The sequence below is a fragment of the Rhipicephalus microplus genome, chromosome 8, assembly GCF_043290135.1.
Source record: "Rhipicephalus microplus isolate Deutch F79 chromosome 8, USDA_Rmic, whole genome shotgun sequence".
Classification (NCBI taxonomy): Eukaryota; Metazoa; Arthropoda; class Arachnida; order Ixodida; family Ixodidae; genus Rhipicephalus; species Rhipicephalus microplus.
Window position 1 is genome coordinate 95348394 of NC_134707.1, and position 17631 is coordinate 95366024.

General features: G+C 43.5%; 1 protein-coding gene across 3 annotated transcripts in view; it reads left to right on the top strand.

The window, feature by feature from the left end:
• The window catches only part of LOC142769271 (uncharacterized), a 61331-nt gene that overhangs the window by 40946 nt on the left and 2754 nt on the right, over nt 1–17631 (top strand). For 2 of the 3 annotated variants that reach the window (XM_075872365.1, XM_075872367.1), the window contains one exon: nt 259–318. In XM_075872365.1, the coding sequence (XP_075728480.1) occupies nt 259–318 (60 nt within the window). Of the gene's footprint in view, nt 1–258; nt 319–9739; nt 10013–17631 lie in introns of those variants that run through there. The other variant, XM_075872366.1, reaches the window with a different exon arrangement.

Here is a 17631-nt window from a genome sequence, read left to right on the forward strand (position 1 = left end):
TGGGCACATTCTTCACAATATGCTATTGCTTGAAGTTGAGACCTTCGTTCAGTGGTTCCATCCACTGACAGAGAAAAATTACTCGCTGCGGGCCAGTCAACTATACACCCATAACCTCTTAAGACGCATCAAGAAGTCTGTCTGACTCGCAATGAGTGGCTGAAAGCAATTAAAGTGCTGTATAATCTTGCCTATTTTTTTGAATGACTTGACTCGCAGAATGACTGAGATTAGCCGAATTTTTTGCTACTCTTTCAGAGGAGACGCCACTCATGTATGGCTTCCCACCGAGTTCCCAGCCAGACGCTTTGTACGCAAGTAAGTGCTTGAGAGAATATCTGCAAGCGAATCGTCTTATATAGTGAGGTTCATCGCAGCTGTTGCATAATGTAAAGTGCTTGATTAAAATTAGGCCATTTGGACCGTCTTGCTTCCTAACCAAGAAAGGTAGCAAAATGTGCAGAAAATAAAGAACACGAAGGAACCCAGTAAGAGCGCCAGAGTTTGAAGTAACTCTATTCCGACTAAGAAAACCAACCATGAAGGCTTGCCAAGTATGCACGAGTCATGAAGCATAGCCCGTCAGGACCCTACATCATAATACACTTGCCATAGTGGTAGCAACATTTGCGCAGACATCTTGAACTCGCACGGCAAATTGATAGCGCAAGTTTTCTTACCCACTCGTAGTATGCGTATATTTCATGGCTGCCGCGACAAGGGGGATTTCCTTAATTTCAGGCTGAGGGCGTGTTGTACTAACGTAGCCCATTATTACCAAAAATACTGTTGTTTTTTATGAAGTATTTAGAAGCTGTTTTTAGCTTTGTCTGAACCTCAATTCAGTTATTTCATACAGACTTCTGCTTCGTTTTTGATATATTTATATATGAATAGGTTTGAGAAACACCGGGAAAGAAGTTGCTGAACAATGTTTTAAGTAACTGTTCCCTCGTATTTACACTGAGTACTTGTAAATGAGGAATACCTAGCATAACCCAAATCTTTGGAAATCTTCGTATTATATGCTGCATAGGCACTGAGGTTTAAACCTGTAGGCGCTGCAACTCTTCCAAGCAAAGTCATATAGCCAGTAACAGAATAGTCCGCACAATTCTACAAATATAGTTCCATATTATTTAACCTTATGTCGTGCTTGTTATTTCTCCTAGCCTCGGAAGCCCATGAGGCGTAAGTTTTTTTGCCAAGAGCTTTATTTTTCTTTTGTTTCTAGAGTATATGATGCATGCAGTATTCTTCAGAGCAACATCGCAAGCAGCGCAGTAGTAGTTATCCTTGCACTTCCATTTCTATGAATTACAGTCACAAAGATTGTCGCAGTTGTGAACTACCTGTTTCCATGCTTTTATCGAAAGCTATAAGAATATACAGTGTATTCGGTTCAGTAGTGTTCAAAACTGTATATGCTAGTAGGCGTAGAAATACACCACGAAGGTTCACCTGCACCATTTTTGTTTTCAGTTTGTAAGATTCAGGTTGCAAGAACAATTAAAGTGAACCCATTTCTATGCAACGAAAGCTGCCGAGAAAATGAAGCCTTCTCTCGTCGACTCTCACTGCCAGTCACGACGGGTTACTTACTCGTCGGGTTCTAAAGAGTCCTATTAATGTTAGAGAACAGGCGTGGCGTACATTGACCCTTATTTTTAGGCTTACAGCCAGTCTATTCACTGTCCGTCTTCTAATTGCACCACCCAACCATCGTCTTGATTGCCGCATATCAGGAGCGCACCTCCAGCGAACGCCACCAAGAAATAACATGCTATCATCGACTGAGGCAGATACATATGGATGTATCTGGGGGTCGGAGTGGGATACGATGGGCACTATTCCGTCATCAGGCCCCGCCTTAGAACAACAGCGCTGTTAAAAATTGATTAGCCTGGTGAATTAACACGCATGATTTCCCCTGCATTTCAAACTAATTCGCCTGTAGAAACTGTAGAGATAGCATGAGGAGTGAGTGAATGGTTATTTGCAAGGAATAACTTTGCAATCAGCAGGCAGATTTGGCTGCTTTCTACTTATTTGGCTAGTTTTCAAAGCTCGTAGTGCGAGGAAGGCGTGGTGGCTAGTTGACCAGAGTTACCAGGTAGAAACACAAAATAAATCTGGAAGACTGAGCAAACTTGGCAAAAACTAGCGAAATTGGGCCCAGGTTTGCGAAAGTAGCCAAAAGTAGGCAAATTGTGTAAAAAATAGCACTGTTTTTTATTCTAATGACCAATTGCAAGTAGGTTTTGTTGAAAACTAAAATTAGGGCTTCATGACAACATTGACGTAAGAACTGCTGAGAATTAAATTGCAATTGTTGGCTTCAGCAATCACTTCCCGCAGGATGGTTCAATTTGTTGCAAAAGTGAGGCTCTCGAGTCTCCACGCACTTTTTCAGTCACTTCGTTTAAAAAAACTTTTTTACTGCTGCCTTGCAGCAAGCGAAAAAATGAGTGCCCCGTTAGTGTGTGCACAATTACATTGCTGCAATTGACGCATAAATTATCGTCACTTTCGCAATCATTTTTGCAAAATGACGATGTCTCCACCGTTATTATTGCTTAATAAAAACACGCACATACTTTGTCGCATATCGATTCGCTATTAGGCCATTCCACACTAAAGGTTGATATGTATAGTTTAACGTCCCAAACCCACCATTTGATTATGAGAGAGACCGTAGTAGAGAGCTCCGGAAATTTCGACCACACAGGGTTCTTTAACGTGCTCCCAAATCTCAGCACACGGGCCTAACGCACTTCCGCCTACATCAAAAATGCAGCCGCAGCTGCCGAGATTTGATCCCGCGACCAGCGGATCAGCATTCGAGTACCTTAGCCACTAGACCACCGTGGCGGGGTCCACGCCAAACGTCTCGGCCATTTCGCTATTATCTCAAAGATTTTTGAAGAAAAAGTGACTGAGTTGCAGCGTTGAAAGCAGTGAATTACAAAAATATCTTGGATAATTTTTTTTCACTTGGGTGCCCTCAGAACTTTTCATGATGTTCATGATGTTCTCTCTAGAGGTGGCTTGAAAAAAAAAATACCTTGGAAGTACCACTCGCTCACTCTATGCCAAACCTAGTATAAATTTAAAATAAAAGTTGCTAAATAAGTTTTTTGAATGTCAGTAATATTAGCGCATTTTTTCTGTCACACACGCCCCAAATAATTTATCCAAAATGAGTAACAACTGCATTTTTACACTGCAATACCGCACATCGCATAAATATCTGAGCGTTAGAAAGTTACCCCACAGAAGATTTGATTTGTGAAAAAAATAATAATAGACCTCTTAAATAACAAAGCTTAACAAATCATACACGAATTTGCACAAAATCGTAATTTTGTCTAAATTGAGAAAAAATTTGCACCATGTGGCGGTCCAATGAAAAATCACTTGTATATCTCAATCGCAAGCAAATCTACATTTCATTTTACACGGCAAGTTTCATGGTTACAATTTATGTTTCGAAGAAGAAAATTATTCGTGAATGTTCCCGCTGATCGCGGGTACCTTTCCCTTTGGTCATAGCGAAAGCTATCGCTTTGAAGTTCCTTGTTGCCTTCAAAGGTAAACTTCGAAAGCTAGTTTTTTTTCTTAAAACAAAAATTCTAATGATGAAACTTCCTATTTGAAAGACCTATTTATCTGCTTTTTAAATGAGTAATAATATGTTTTTTTTATTTTGGTGCAAATTGTGTTTCAATGTGGACTAAAATCACAATTTTGTGAAATTCTTATTTCTTTCGTAAAGTTTACCAATTGGAGGGGTCAAATTAACTTTATTGCCAAATATACCATCCGTGGAGTATTTACTGCTCAGATATTCATACAGACGGCTATATTGCAATAAAAACTGCAAACAAAAATTTGGCTAAACTCTCAGAGGCACAGCAAGAAAAAAAGTTGCACTAATATTACTCAGCTTTAAGTATCTTACACAAGCACGTTTATTTACATGGAAATCAAATGTGATATGAAAAGAAAAAGCGGCACTTTTACGATAGAGTTTCTTACGAACAACACCAAGAAAATATACTTCTTAGTTTTGAAGGCACCACGTGACCATTTTTTTAATGTATTCTAACAAGGCACTGTTATGAATACAGTATATTAGCACAATTTTTTTTAGTGCGAGGGTCGCCGAAATAATTGAGATGCTTGACGTAAAATGAACCCAATGTAAAGGAGTTGAGGGCGCGGTGCAAATGACACGCTTTCACTTCTTACGGTCATTTACAATTACAAAGGGAAGTCGCGTTCGGGAAAAGATGACATGAAAGGTGAATATTCGACCTACTTCTGTCTGGTTTGGAAGCCGATAACATTGCGAAAAAGGGAGACACTAACGAAATAAACCATAAAAACAAACGCTTTTTTACCTTGAGGTAATTAACCATAAAGAAAACTGCTTTTTTACCTTAAGCCCACTACGCACGTGGGCATCACCTCTCCCGCGCCATCTCTCGCCCTTTGTTGGCGAGAAGCCACGAGCCGGTGGGCGCGCGTGCTGCGCGCGCCTCGAGAGTTTTGCGGCGCCTACAATGTGAACAGTTCGCCGCTTCTTGCCACGCGACACTTCCCGATAGTGTTCGCGTACCTTTCCTGGCTGTCGTCGACATTGCTAGTGTTGCGCAGCCGATTGCGTTCGCGAATGGCGTCGTCAACACCGACGAACCGTAAGCCAGGGAAGCCGACCGCAAGCGGTGACAGTGGAAGACCGGCGATATCGAAGAGGTGCGAGTCAAATACAGCGATTGCGCTCGAGAATACAGATGGCGCTCGGGTAACATCGATGAGATGCCAGCCAAGGAAGCCGAGTGAAAGTGTCTTCAATGCGTCCCACCTCCCGTGTCTTTGCGTTTCAAACAAGCGTTAACTAGAGTAAACGCTACAACAAGTTTCACTTCAAACCACTCTTGTAGCACCCGCGTTGACGCCCGATTCAACCAAGTCAACGCCTTGCGCACCACTGCTGCTTCGCATTCTATCAGGGTTCCCTTTGGAAAGATGGTCTATGTTTTTTTTTTCCTGCAACAGTACGCTGGTATGATTTAGCATCTGACATTGCTCTATTTCTGGTCTATCCATCCGCATCTCCCGACTTGCAAGTCACGTTCGTTAGCCGGAACAAGAACCAATGAGTCTTATCACAAGTTTGGAGATAAAAATCACAAGAAGTGAACTACGAAGGGACGTTCGTCACTAAATTATACCCTAAATAAAACGGGCAGATGGGTACGGAAATTATAAGTTACGTCAATTCCACTCGTTTTTGCAGAGTGTACTAAATGTGACACAAACCTCAATTAAGTGGACGAAAATGTAATTTGCCGCAGGCAAGAACCAAACCTGCAACTTTCTCCTCAATACTTTGAGCGTAGCGTCTTTTTTGCTTTGAAGAGGCCACAGAAAAAGTAGAGACTCGGAAGCGTCGACGCTGTGTCATTTACAGATGTGTGAAACACTACCAAATTACGTTTACACAGTGTTCGTTAAGGCAATCAAACTCTTTATAACGAATGACAATGATCTTCTCATGTGAGATGATATATAGAGAAGAATATTTTAAAGTTGATAGTCTCTCTTCGGATATGTCAATGCAAAAATTTTGGTCTGTTTATATATCTGTCAACTGAAATGGCTTATGTAAGGCCACATCCACGGAGCCCACCATTAATGCTTAGGTTTCTGCGTTTATACTTGTGCGATTGTCAGTTGAAAGGCAAATATTGTGCATAGGCGCATTTTCAACACGTCCATATTCTGTGGTGCGTTTTTTATATTAAAAAGGCATATGTAAAAAGTTCTAAGAACTGTAGCATTTATTACACTGAACTGACAATGCGAATCTATGTACAAAAATGCGAGATTTTCACGTTTTGCTAAGACAATACGGCGCTGCCACATACCTTAAAATTTACAAAATATGGCATCCAAGATTGTGCGCGCATGCTGCGCGCTCGCTGTACCGGAGGCCATTCTTTCGTTTTCTGAAACTACTGCAAGATGGCGCTCATGCCTCACGCAGCACCTTCCGAATGTAATCGACTGATTTTCCCGCGCAACACGTGAAATGTTTTATTGTATTCACTTTCTTCAGACGGAAGACTATTGTCTTTCGACGACTTTTGCAATCGAACATGCAGATACGGGGCCAAAATTTCAGCTTTATATCCTCCGCAATCATCACACTTCTTTTCTAGAATGTTGGCTTTATTACCCCAGTTTTCTGAGAGAAGCTTTGAATAGAATGTTGCTCTTCACTTCACCAAACCGAGCACAGTGCTATCACTCGACTGGAAAAGATGCAGTGGTTCTCACATATAGATGCCGGTTATCGCTCACATGGGGCGAACATTCTTGCCAAAAGGTGGCTCTGCCATCGGCATTCTCGAGTGAAGGTCAACTGCTCAGTGAAGGGACGGTCTAGAATGCGGGAGTTAGCAATATATAAAAATGCTAGCTAAACTTCTTTGCAGTGGGTCCCAACAAAAGTCCAACCATGTTGGCAATCCTCTCGTGCGCGTTCCTGTGAGCCTTGACAATCCTTTTCACTCTACTGGCATTTATGACTTATGATACAGGTGAGTGCTCGCTAAGCTTTTTACTTGTCCAAAATGCAGGTGACAGACAGAAATACTGAAAGATCTTGCTTCTAGAATAATGCTTCACCGATGTAAGCAGAGATTCCTAATTTGTTGCTTAATTTAGATACTATGCTGGTACAGTTGACATTTCAGATGCTGTATCTATATGGCACCGTAAATTTTGCCCTGGCCAATCATGAATTTGTTTTCCATCGGTAAGAACGCATCATCACATGCCCGACACTCGGTGGTGTAATTGTGTATCAACATCATTGAAAAATTTAGGATCACATAGTACTGCCTGCTTTATTTGTGGCTTTAAGCCACACTGAAATAAAACCATACGCACTTAATATCGTCTGCACGCTTCCGCTTTGCGTAATCTAGAATAAAGCGAAGCCTTTTAGTCCGCTCAGTCAACGCTGCATTTTACGCCAGAGTCAGGTGAGCTGTTAACAAAACAGTAACAAAGATGTAAGGTAGGGTGGACCCAATTGAGATAAAAAGTTTAAATAATAATTAAAAAATTTAAATGGCATTTAACGTCCCGAAAGCGTCACCGTAGTTTTGAGATCCGGAAATTTCAACCACCTGGCGTTGTTTAACGTGCATCCGAATGTGAGCTAACGAGCCTGCAACAATTTCGTCTTTATAAGAAATGCAGTCTCTGCTGCTGGGATTCTTTCCCGTGACCTGCAGGATAGTAAACGAGTGCAATAACCACTATACTACGGCTGTGGGGTAAATTTTTAAAGGTAGTAATTATATAATTGTATCACCACTTGTCACCAAGAAGACCACCGGCCACCACTGCTCAGGGTGGTTGGTGAATTACATTTTGCATGACACAAACTAGCAATGGTGTGAACAAGAAGCGCTCTTAATTTGCGACTCCAAATAACCTCGTGAAGCCTTTCCGGCTGGCACAAAATAGCACCAATGTATGCAGGGCGAGCAAAATCCCGTACCGTACAAGCCCATCAGTAAACGGTACGTACAGTACAAAACATATACGGCATGAAAGCAAGCGGAACTCGCACGCAACTCGCAGCAGAAGACGAGTCATCGACTCACCTTAGCAGACACACCAAACCTGCGTAGCCTCTGCTCTGCAGCACTCACTGAAGAAAATCTTATCACTCTTAAAAAAATGGAGTGACGTTCTCTCCATTTAGGGAGGAACGGCGATGTCCCCAATGTTCGTCTTTAAATAGAGAAACGTCGCTCCATTTGTCAAGGAGAAACATATTCCTCCCTTTGAAAATCAACATGGCTGCCCCCAGGCGAAGTGAGTAGGCTTAGTAAATGCAACTATTCTCGACTGATAAGGAGTACACGGCACTGAAAACTACAAAAAACTGTTCGCTGAGCTTGATATTGAGTGAAATGATTATAAAAACAAGCACACGAACTTGTGGCGATGAAAACATCGCCAAAGAGAGCGGCGGAGCAAGAAGGTTTCGTTCGGTCAGCGAAGTGACGTTCACTCCGAAAGACACGGATACTGGAGAGTCCTCACCTGAAGAGTGCATGCTAGGCTTGCTGTATTTATTTCTCGCAGATTCACATAGTGCATCGACGTTATCCAAGCGTTTACGGGGCTGCAGGTCACGAGATGTGCCTCCAAACCGTAGACTCGATCGCAGCGAAACCATACCGACTCAGTAGTGCAGCTTTGGTAGATATATATTCAACGTTATATAAGTAGCTGGAGGTGTGAGAGCGTCATAGCCGTGAAGTAGGTGATAGCTGGCGCCATCTGGAGAAATTGAACGATACTACAAAAAGAAAGGTCGACTACGGGGACGTACGTTGCCATTACCCACTATCACATCACGGCTCCCATGCGGAATGTTTACGCCTCAGCCCATTCAGGATTACTCACTGACACCGGACGCCTAATATGTGCTCATGCATGCATGTAGCTACACATGCACACAAGGACACATACTACGCATAGTACACATATAGTACGCAACAAGTATGCTAACATACACGCTAACAAGTGTGCAACAAGGGCACAATCAACCATTCACAGCAGCGGCACACACTTCGACGGGTTTACTCAGACCCTACTTCGAAAGCGCACAAGCTTATATAGCGATGTATTTCGACTTACCTAGTGGCACAAGTTACAAGTGGGTTTCCTCACACTTTTTTTTTACGTTTTGTGGCAATACCACGATATGCGCACACGTAAATATAATGTATCTGATGCTAAGACAAACGGAAGTGCATCAACGGTTGCACATTAATGAACAGAATAGTTACTATAGCTTATCTGGTTTTTGCAAACACAATTACCCGAAGACATGAATGGAATGCCCACGGCATTCCGAACGCTGCGCCATCTCTCGAACACTGACACAGTTATTTTTTTTTTCTTGAAGCCTCCGAGAACGCAAACGGTTGCCGCGCGCTATAGTCATTTCGGAGGTCACGTCTTTTTTAATTCTTCCACTTGTTACTCGCAGAGGGCGCAGTATGCAGACCAGACTTAGTCTCCGTCGTAGTAGGTGTTCCATGGCCACGTCGACCTCGTTTAGTTGTTTCGTGTTAACGTTTGCTTGTATTCTTTTTACGTGTTTACCACAAGTGTGACCGTTAACCATGGATACAGTACACCGCTAGCCCTTCAATTACGATGTTTTTGATGTGGTAACGATCGTTGTAGCAGTGTATACTCACGTTACAACGAGTGTCTTGCGAGAGAATTAAGCGATGACCACGTATCCGACGTTATTTTTTTTGTGAACGATGGCAGTGTGGTGACATGTGGCGACACGACGCGACATCTAAAAAACTGTCTGGCGATCCCTGTGAATAGCGAGGCATAAGTCATAAAAGCACGCCAAGAAAGTTTTGTGTGGCATTTGAGAAATCAAAATGTGGGACGAAGACTCGCCATCATGAGTCTTGAGTACGAGTCAATCATGCTGTTTGCGGTGTGGTGTGTCAAGGTCGTTCGTAAAGTATCATATAATTAAAGGTGTAGCCCACCATGAGAAAGACGAAAAATAACACTAAGCAGACCGACGCTTGACTTTAAGCGTTTGTCTCATGCTTTTCTTGTGCTCGCTGTCGGTTGCGCAACCACTATTATTCACAAACTTTCTGTTTGCCTGAAGATTTGGATGATTCCAGTGTCTCCATGACAGAGGAGCTCGGTGGCCAAGGTGGAGCCTCCTCATACGAGTATCCACCACCGACCATATTAGTCGTAATAACCGTTCCAATGAAGCTGTACACGAGAGGCCGTACAAGGGTCACGGCACAGAGGATGTCTACTTCAGCACTCACAGGTAGGTGTACATTTCCTGAATTTTCCTCAGACGTGATAATTGGCTTAAACAGCGAAGTGCTATGGTTTCATTTGACTATACGTATGAGCAATAATCATAGTATTCACCTGTACACAGGCAGCTACTGTGAAAACTATTCAATAGTGTCTCTTCTATCAAGCGCCACTAACCGTCTAAGCAAGATAGTAGCTGATGTTAGCATATTGTGTTTTTTCACTTGAATTTAGAATCAATTCAACATGCAACGGAATAAAATGATTGATCGATATGTGGGCTTTAACGTCCCAAAACCACAATATGATTATGAGAGGCGCCGCAGTGGAGGGCTCCGGAAATTTCGACCACCTGGGGTTTTTTAACGTGTACCCAAATCTGAGCACACGGGCCTGCAACGATTCCGCCTCCATCGGAAATTCAGCCGCCACAGCCGGGATACGAATCCGCGACCTACGGGTCAGCAGCCGAGTACCTCAGCCACCAGAACACCGTGGCGGGGCGGAATACAAAATGATAAACATCGCAGCAATTATGGGAAAGCCTTACTTGTTACGTTTAGCCAGAAGCTTGAGCGTTTTCACGATGGAAATAAGCAAGTCATCATTATATGTGGAGAAATATTGAAACCATGTTCCTAAAGGCAACTCTGATGGGATGCGAAGCAGCAGCGCAGCGCACGAGTGGTGTCTAAGGTTTAACGGTGCTGACGTGGGTGCAGCCGTGAGCGATAGAAGTTTCGTTTGAAGCGATGGCTGGCGTAGGTCTTGTGGCACGTACAGGCATGTTTCAACGCGTACGTTAGGCGTACGACAGATTTATTGCGCTTCAATCAACGAGTCGGCAGTGTACCGAGCGGTGATCGTGGTAGCGTAGCGAGTGGCGGTAGCAGAAGGTTCTGTGGGCAAACGGACGAGGCGGCAGCTGCGGGAACTGCAGCGGGTCTGCAGCAGGCAATCGAGAGTGTGACGTTAGCGCACACTGTGAGGAGAGCGGGACGTCAATGCGCAGCTGCGGCGTGACCTACATGGTACCGCTTGACACCTGCGGTGAGGGGAACGCGTTGCGGTGCGTTCGTACGGACGTACGTACGTACGGCATTACGCACGTCAATCAAAGTGCTACTCCGCATCTAAAAACGACGGATACAATCTGTGATGAGTGAAGTATCACGCCGTTTAGAAAGTTTTCGCAATGTCTGTAGTGCGTAAACTCCTAGAGCCCTCTTGATTGCGTTTCTTGTTTCGCGATGAAGACGTTAATGAAGAACTCAAAAGATAGATACTAAGTTGGAAGAAAGCGCAAGGGGGGACTTAATGCTGTAGGCGGTGTTTTTATCGGTGATAGAACAAATCCCACACCATAACATGACGGTGTGTAAAGCGATGATCAGGCCAATATAATCGAGAGTGTACATGGTAGTGTGGTAGTAGTGGCCCTTTGCCACGGAGTATAAGATCTGGTAGTGTGTCAGTATGTACATGGTAGTGTGGTAGTAGTGGCCCTTTGCCACGGTGTATGAGATCCGGTAGTGTGTCAGTACCCTAGCAGACAAGCGAAAATCCATACGTTATACAGCACACTACCGCCAGGACGAAAACAATCGGTGCTCCAATTATGAAGCTCGCCGCCGGATTTCCAGCTTACTTAAACGGCAAAGGGCATACCTACGGTGAGGTTAAACGGCATACCTATGGCATACCTAAATTAAACGGCATACCTATGGTGAGGTTTTCCTGTTATTGCCGCTGGCTTCGAGTTTCAGTGGGAACGTTGCTTCATTTAAGCGCGGCCAAAAAGGTTACAGCGGCGGGTGGCATATTGTCGTTGCTTAGCTTAAGAAGCCGATGATGGCTACGCTCTTCTGCAGCCTAAGGCCGAACGCAGTTGTCACTACTATAGGATGCCTCGTATTGGCATAAAAATAATGCTAAACGCAATCAAAGTGATCTGAACCTTGAAGTTTCGGCATGCAATTCATTTTTAGATATTTGGACGACGCCTGTAGAGCCTCCACCTGAGGAATCACCTCAAAATACACACACATCGCCTATTGTACACGCTGCGCACAAGATGTACGTTTTAACTTGTGTGAAGACCTGCACAGGCCACTCTTAATCGCCGTGACTACGCACATGCAGCTACCCTGGCGTTCACGCACAGGCAATCGGATGAACATCTGTTGAACCCACGTGAGAACGACACAAACATGTTACCTCTAGGCTATAAAACTCAACTCCAATAGTGTTCACTAGAGTGCCTGCAGTACACTCCACTACGTCGGCTTATCATGAAGACAAGATCTGTACAAATTGAAACTTCAATGACGTTTATGTATCACATAAAATCAACTAATCATTATCTTTTCTGTGTGGCACTGAGTTCCCCTGAAATTCTTTGAGTGTCATTGCTAATAAATTCATAAATTTTCACTATGAATATTAGAGCTGCCTCTGCTTCTTTAGAATGCAGGGTCGTGTAAACTTTCATTGGAGATTCAAGGTGCACTTTTTTGGTATGGCCCCTTAATGCTTAGGTTCTCAACCGCGAAATCAACAAACGCTGCTCTTGTTAACAAAAAAGTGTTTCATGACGCGCCAACCACGGCTTCACTTACGTATTAGCCTCACGCATATGACGTTTTCAATTATACGCTAACATATTGCAAAGAAAAAAAACGAAAAGACAAAGTTCCACAGCAGCGCGTCATACCAGGTACCCCGCACTGCTCTGCGCGCGACGACAGCCACCACACAACTGGGTGAGCCTTCTCCTACCTGTGCCTGTTAACGGCGAGCCATTTATAGACACCGTTTACAACTGGTAGTTGTCGGAGCCCAGCAACTTCGGCTCGTTTTCGGCACCAATGGCGAGATGGCACGACGGGTGTGCGTTGGACGCGCGCTCTCAAAAAGTCATATGCGCGTGCGCCTCCACATGACGCGGTCAACGTTCGCACAGTATTCTCTCTTTAGCGTGGCGGTTCACTCGCGCTCGCGTTTCTCTCGGGCATTCGGGTGTTTTGTACATCTTGTGCTTCCACCGCAAGTTTGATTTGAAGTTGTGGTGGTTAAACACAGAAGGAATGGCATTTAATTCGCTGCTGCGGCCACGTTTACGAAAGAAGCGCGCTGCTCACGCAGGGTGAAGCACGAATAGTGAATGTTCGCACTCGTCTTGTGTGTACATGTGCGTTCATTTTGTGCATATTTCTTTCTGTTACATCAGCGTGCTTTAGGTACTGAGCTGTGAAGTTGGGTTGTCCATGCTGGTTTGTTTCTGCTCCTTTCTTGCGTGGTTTATGCTTCAGGTGTTCGCTACTTGTTTCGAGCTGTTTGCTGCTATTCGCGTGGTATAGCTATTTGCTGCTGTAGAGTTCAATTCTTCCTCTTCGTGGTGGTATATTGCAAAGTGAGAATGCACCTCTGAGATGACACGTTTCGATTTCCCGTGATACCGATTTTTTAAAAAGAGGAATTAACCACGTGTTCTCATTATTTTGAGCAGCGCACCCGTTTCCACTGACAAGTCCTCCCACATTAGCGACTACAATGATGGCAACTACGACAACAGCTGCCACTGCAAGAATCATAACTATGACTACAGCAACACCTACTACAACCAGCCAGAGTACATTACGCACGATGGCACCTACCACAGCGACTACAACCACTACTGCATCACTACCGATAAGAAGCATGACTACTACCACCATACCAACCACCACAACAACTACTAAAACAACAACCCCCATCACCACCACCAGTACCACCACATCAACAACGACTACCTCTGCAGCAACCCCGACGATAGCGAGGACGACTGCAGCGCGCCTACCTCAACGACTGCAACCACTACTACTACAACCTTAACAATAAAAACCACCTTGACTACGCCCACAACAACCATCGAAACAACCACCACACTGCAACTACAACGATGTCGACCACTACTACGACAACAGCGACCCCGACTATAGTAAGCACGACTGCAGCAACCACAATTGCGCTTACCCCAACGAGTGCAGCAACTACTACTACGACATCCAGAATGATAATAACCATGACAACTAAGCCCACAACAACCACCAAAACAACTACCAGTACTGCAACAAACACGATGTCGACTACGACTACGACCACACCAACCCTGACTATAGCAAGCATGACTACATCATCCACAATTGCGCTTATTACAACGACTGCAACAACTACTACCACATCCACGACTATAACAACCATGACGACTACAGCTGCAACAACCCCCAAAAAAACAACCATGATCACAATGACTACAACCACTATGACCACTAGAATCCCGACTACAGTAAGCACAGCTAAAGCAACCACGATTGCGCCTATCTCAAAGACCGCTACTACGACTACTACACCCACAATAACAAGTACCAGAACGATTAGAACCTTAAAAACCACCAAAACAACCTTGAAAGCAACAACAAATACCACCACGAGTTGAATAAATATGACTAAAACCACATCAACCACGACCACTACAAGCACAATTACTACTAAAACTACCACTACCATGACAACAACCACCAAACCCACCCCAGGTAAGGGACAATTCTTCATGTTCGTCTGCACGTAAAATGTCGCACAGATATAATCATTTGAAGCAATGAGTGAGATACATAGCAGTACTACATAATTTCATTTTCTCAATGCAATTGTGCACAGTCTGGATCCGCCAACACAATCAGAAGGCAGAAAAAGCTAGCCAGTACTGAAATTACTCGTGACAGCTGGCTTCAGTTACTCTTACGCACTTCAACGAGAAAGCGTTACCTTATTGCGTTGAAAAAAGCGGGGAAGAAATAGCCGCCTTCAAAAGCCGTGCCAAGAAAGCTCGTGACTTTGTCACCAGAACTCTCAGCGCTCTGAGCTTTAAAGTCGTTCTCTCTAAAAAAAACATGTCAACGTATGCAGAATGCTTACTTTCTACCTGCTGGATGCGACCTGCATCCCGTACCCGATGCGCATGTACCGCAGAAAAATAGCCAGTAAATTGTACTATAATATTGTTCATTACAGTGACTTATGAGTGCTGTAGCTGCTGCGCCCATGTCGCCAGTACCACTCAACTTGTTTTTCCTGCGCAGTTTTTCTACTCAGACACATCGTACGTTTTTCGGTCAGGTGGCCTTGTTGAGAAACACTCACGGTACACACCAAACACCATCTGTCCTGTATATAAGGATCGCTCAGAAAAACCAGCCGCAGAGAGAGCAGCGTTGATTTGACTGAGAGAAGCATAGCGCATATAGAAACAATTAACCATATGCATAAGTGGACCGTTTTCTGCTCCACGTTACAATTGGCGCAACATCTACAAAGCAAGCTCTACAGTTTAGTCATGTATTGATGACAAAACTAACAGAAAATGAATCGATATGGACTGAGGTTAAGAAAATGAAGCGTGTTGTTTCGTTAAAATCTCTCTATATGACTCCTTTTTACCTTTTGATTCTTCCAATCTGCACACAACACAGAATTGTACGTGAACCAACATCCCGTCCACCTTATCGCTAGTGCTTTGTAACATCTCAACGACAGGCCTCCGCAAGAACAACCTGACCAAAAGAGACGCTCTTATGTACTCATCTCATAAGTATGATCAGGAAATTGTGTGCAAGGTTTTTAGCTATGTACTCCTATTGTGGTCACAAGCCATGCCCTAGCACACGTTAAGGGGATTGTATGGTAGTGCACGTGACTCGGGGAATGTACTCCCGCCTTTACGGTCTTCACGGGTTTGTGCAATCTGGTGGTTGTTGACTGAACGAGTGTACTGGGGTTGTGTGCCTCTAGGTGCCTAAGCGAGCACTCTAACAAGCAGCGAAGGCGGCGTGAAAGACAAGATAATTCAGTCACAGTACACTGACTGCTGTAAAATTTCAGATTACATATGAAGTTATCTTTCTCTATTTACATTTGCTGGGGAACAACTGAAATGTTGAAAAATTATGAAACAATCGTATTGTCAATCAATATTTATTTTGTAGTTCGCATAATGACTGCTTCGAAGGATTGCGCTCCGTAGTTCAAATGAACTGGTACTATTCGGTAAAGGTTATTGGGAGAATTCCCGAAAACAGTTCTACAGTTTTGCACATGTATAAAAGACACCTAATACATGTCACACTAAAAATGTTCTTTTGACCTTCTCATCTGTCCTTTTTTATTGTGTTTCACAATGGAAAGCAGTCGTGCATGTGTGCATCAGCTTGCAATTGACCACACGTGCGACATCGCACGATACTGCTATATGTGTAACTAGGCAAGTATAAATGCATACCCAGGGCAGCCATCTTCTCTTTTCTATTACCTGCCCGCATTGAAGGCCATTATCTAAACCGTCGGCAAGAAGCGAGTTTTGCAGATATGTACTCACCGGACAAGTACTGCGATTACATCTTCTACATCAACGTGCTCACTGCCCATGGCCAAATTCACTCCGAAAAGGACTCCAGCAGCTGGTATATCTTCCAACAGACGGTCAGAAAGTACAAGCTCATGGAACCAGAAATATAATTCAGCTTAAAGTACGTGATCAACGTCGTCGATTGTTGAGGACATATAACTGTACACGAAAATGTGTTTAGAAAAAAAACGTTTAGTGACTTTGAGTACTTGGTACTCAATTATGGGAGAGCCGTAAGCCGTCCCTAAATAACAACATGTCCACAAAAATGTGTTCAGAAAAAAAAACTGGTGAATGATTTCGAGTACTTGGTACTCTACAATGGGAGAGCATTAGGCCTTCCAGTGGGCCTCGATACTCAAAGGACGACAAATAGAAATCCACGCATACTCACGAAGTGAATGTTGACGATGGGGCAAGGTAGTGTGCAACCGATCATGAATCACGACCTTCCATTTGGTTCTCGTTAACAGCATTTTATTTTGCTCTACTTATCTTTTCGTTCTGTCATATGCTTCGATTGGTTAATGGTTGAATGTCGCTGTTCTTTCGCTGTTGAGGTCTTGTATTTTGTTTATTCTATTTACCAGCCTTCCGAAAATTTCTGTATGTTCACAGATGTATCGGTTTAGACGTGTGCTGTAGACGCCGTGCGGCTGCTTAGGAACGAAGACATATTGTGCAGTCTTAAGTTGCTTCGCCCTTAATAATGCATTTTCACACATACATTTGCGTATAATGCATGTATTAAAGCGATGAAAGGGAGCTAGAATAAAACAGCACACGAGGTATTAACAAAGAACAATATTCCTAAATAACAGCACTGCAAGTAGTTATGTGGTACTAAATTAAGGGCTTGAAAAGATATCTCAAATTTGCATTCATCAATTTTGCGCTGAAGCCCAACTCCTTACGTTAAAAGGACTTCACGTGCCTACGTGGCTTTTATTGCTATATTTCGTCTCAATGGCTCAAAATCTTACGCGAAGTAGCAGTACAGAGCAAGGGACACTATCATAAATTGCGCAGTTCAATTACACCGACAGAGAACTGTGTAGGCCCAGTCAGACCTAAAGAAATATTGTTAAAGATAAATATATTTTAAGGTGGTGCCAACATCTCTTCAGTGTGTCTTGTGGCCTCAAGTCTAAGAGTTGTCGTAATTTAGGCAGAGTAGGTTAATAATAAAATACAAGTCATCTTCCTTTTTATTGTCACAAAACTAAAACAGCCAAAATAAAAATATTTCGATTACGTGAGCAAGTGGGCTTGATTTGGTGGCA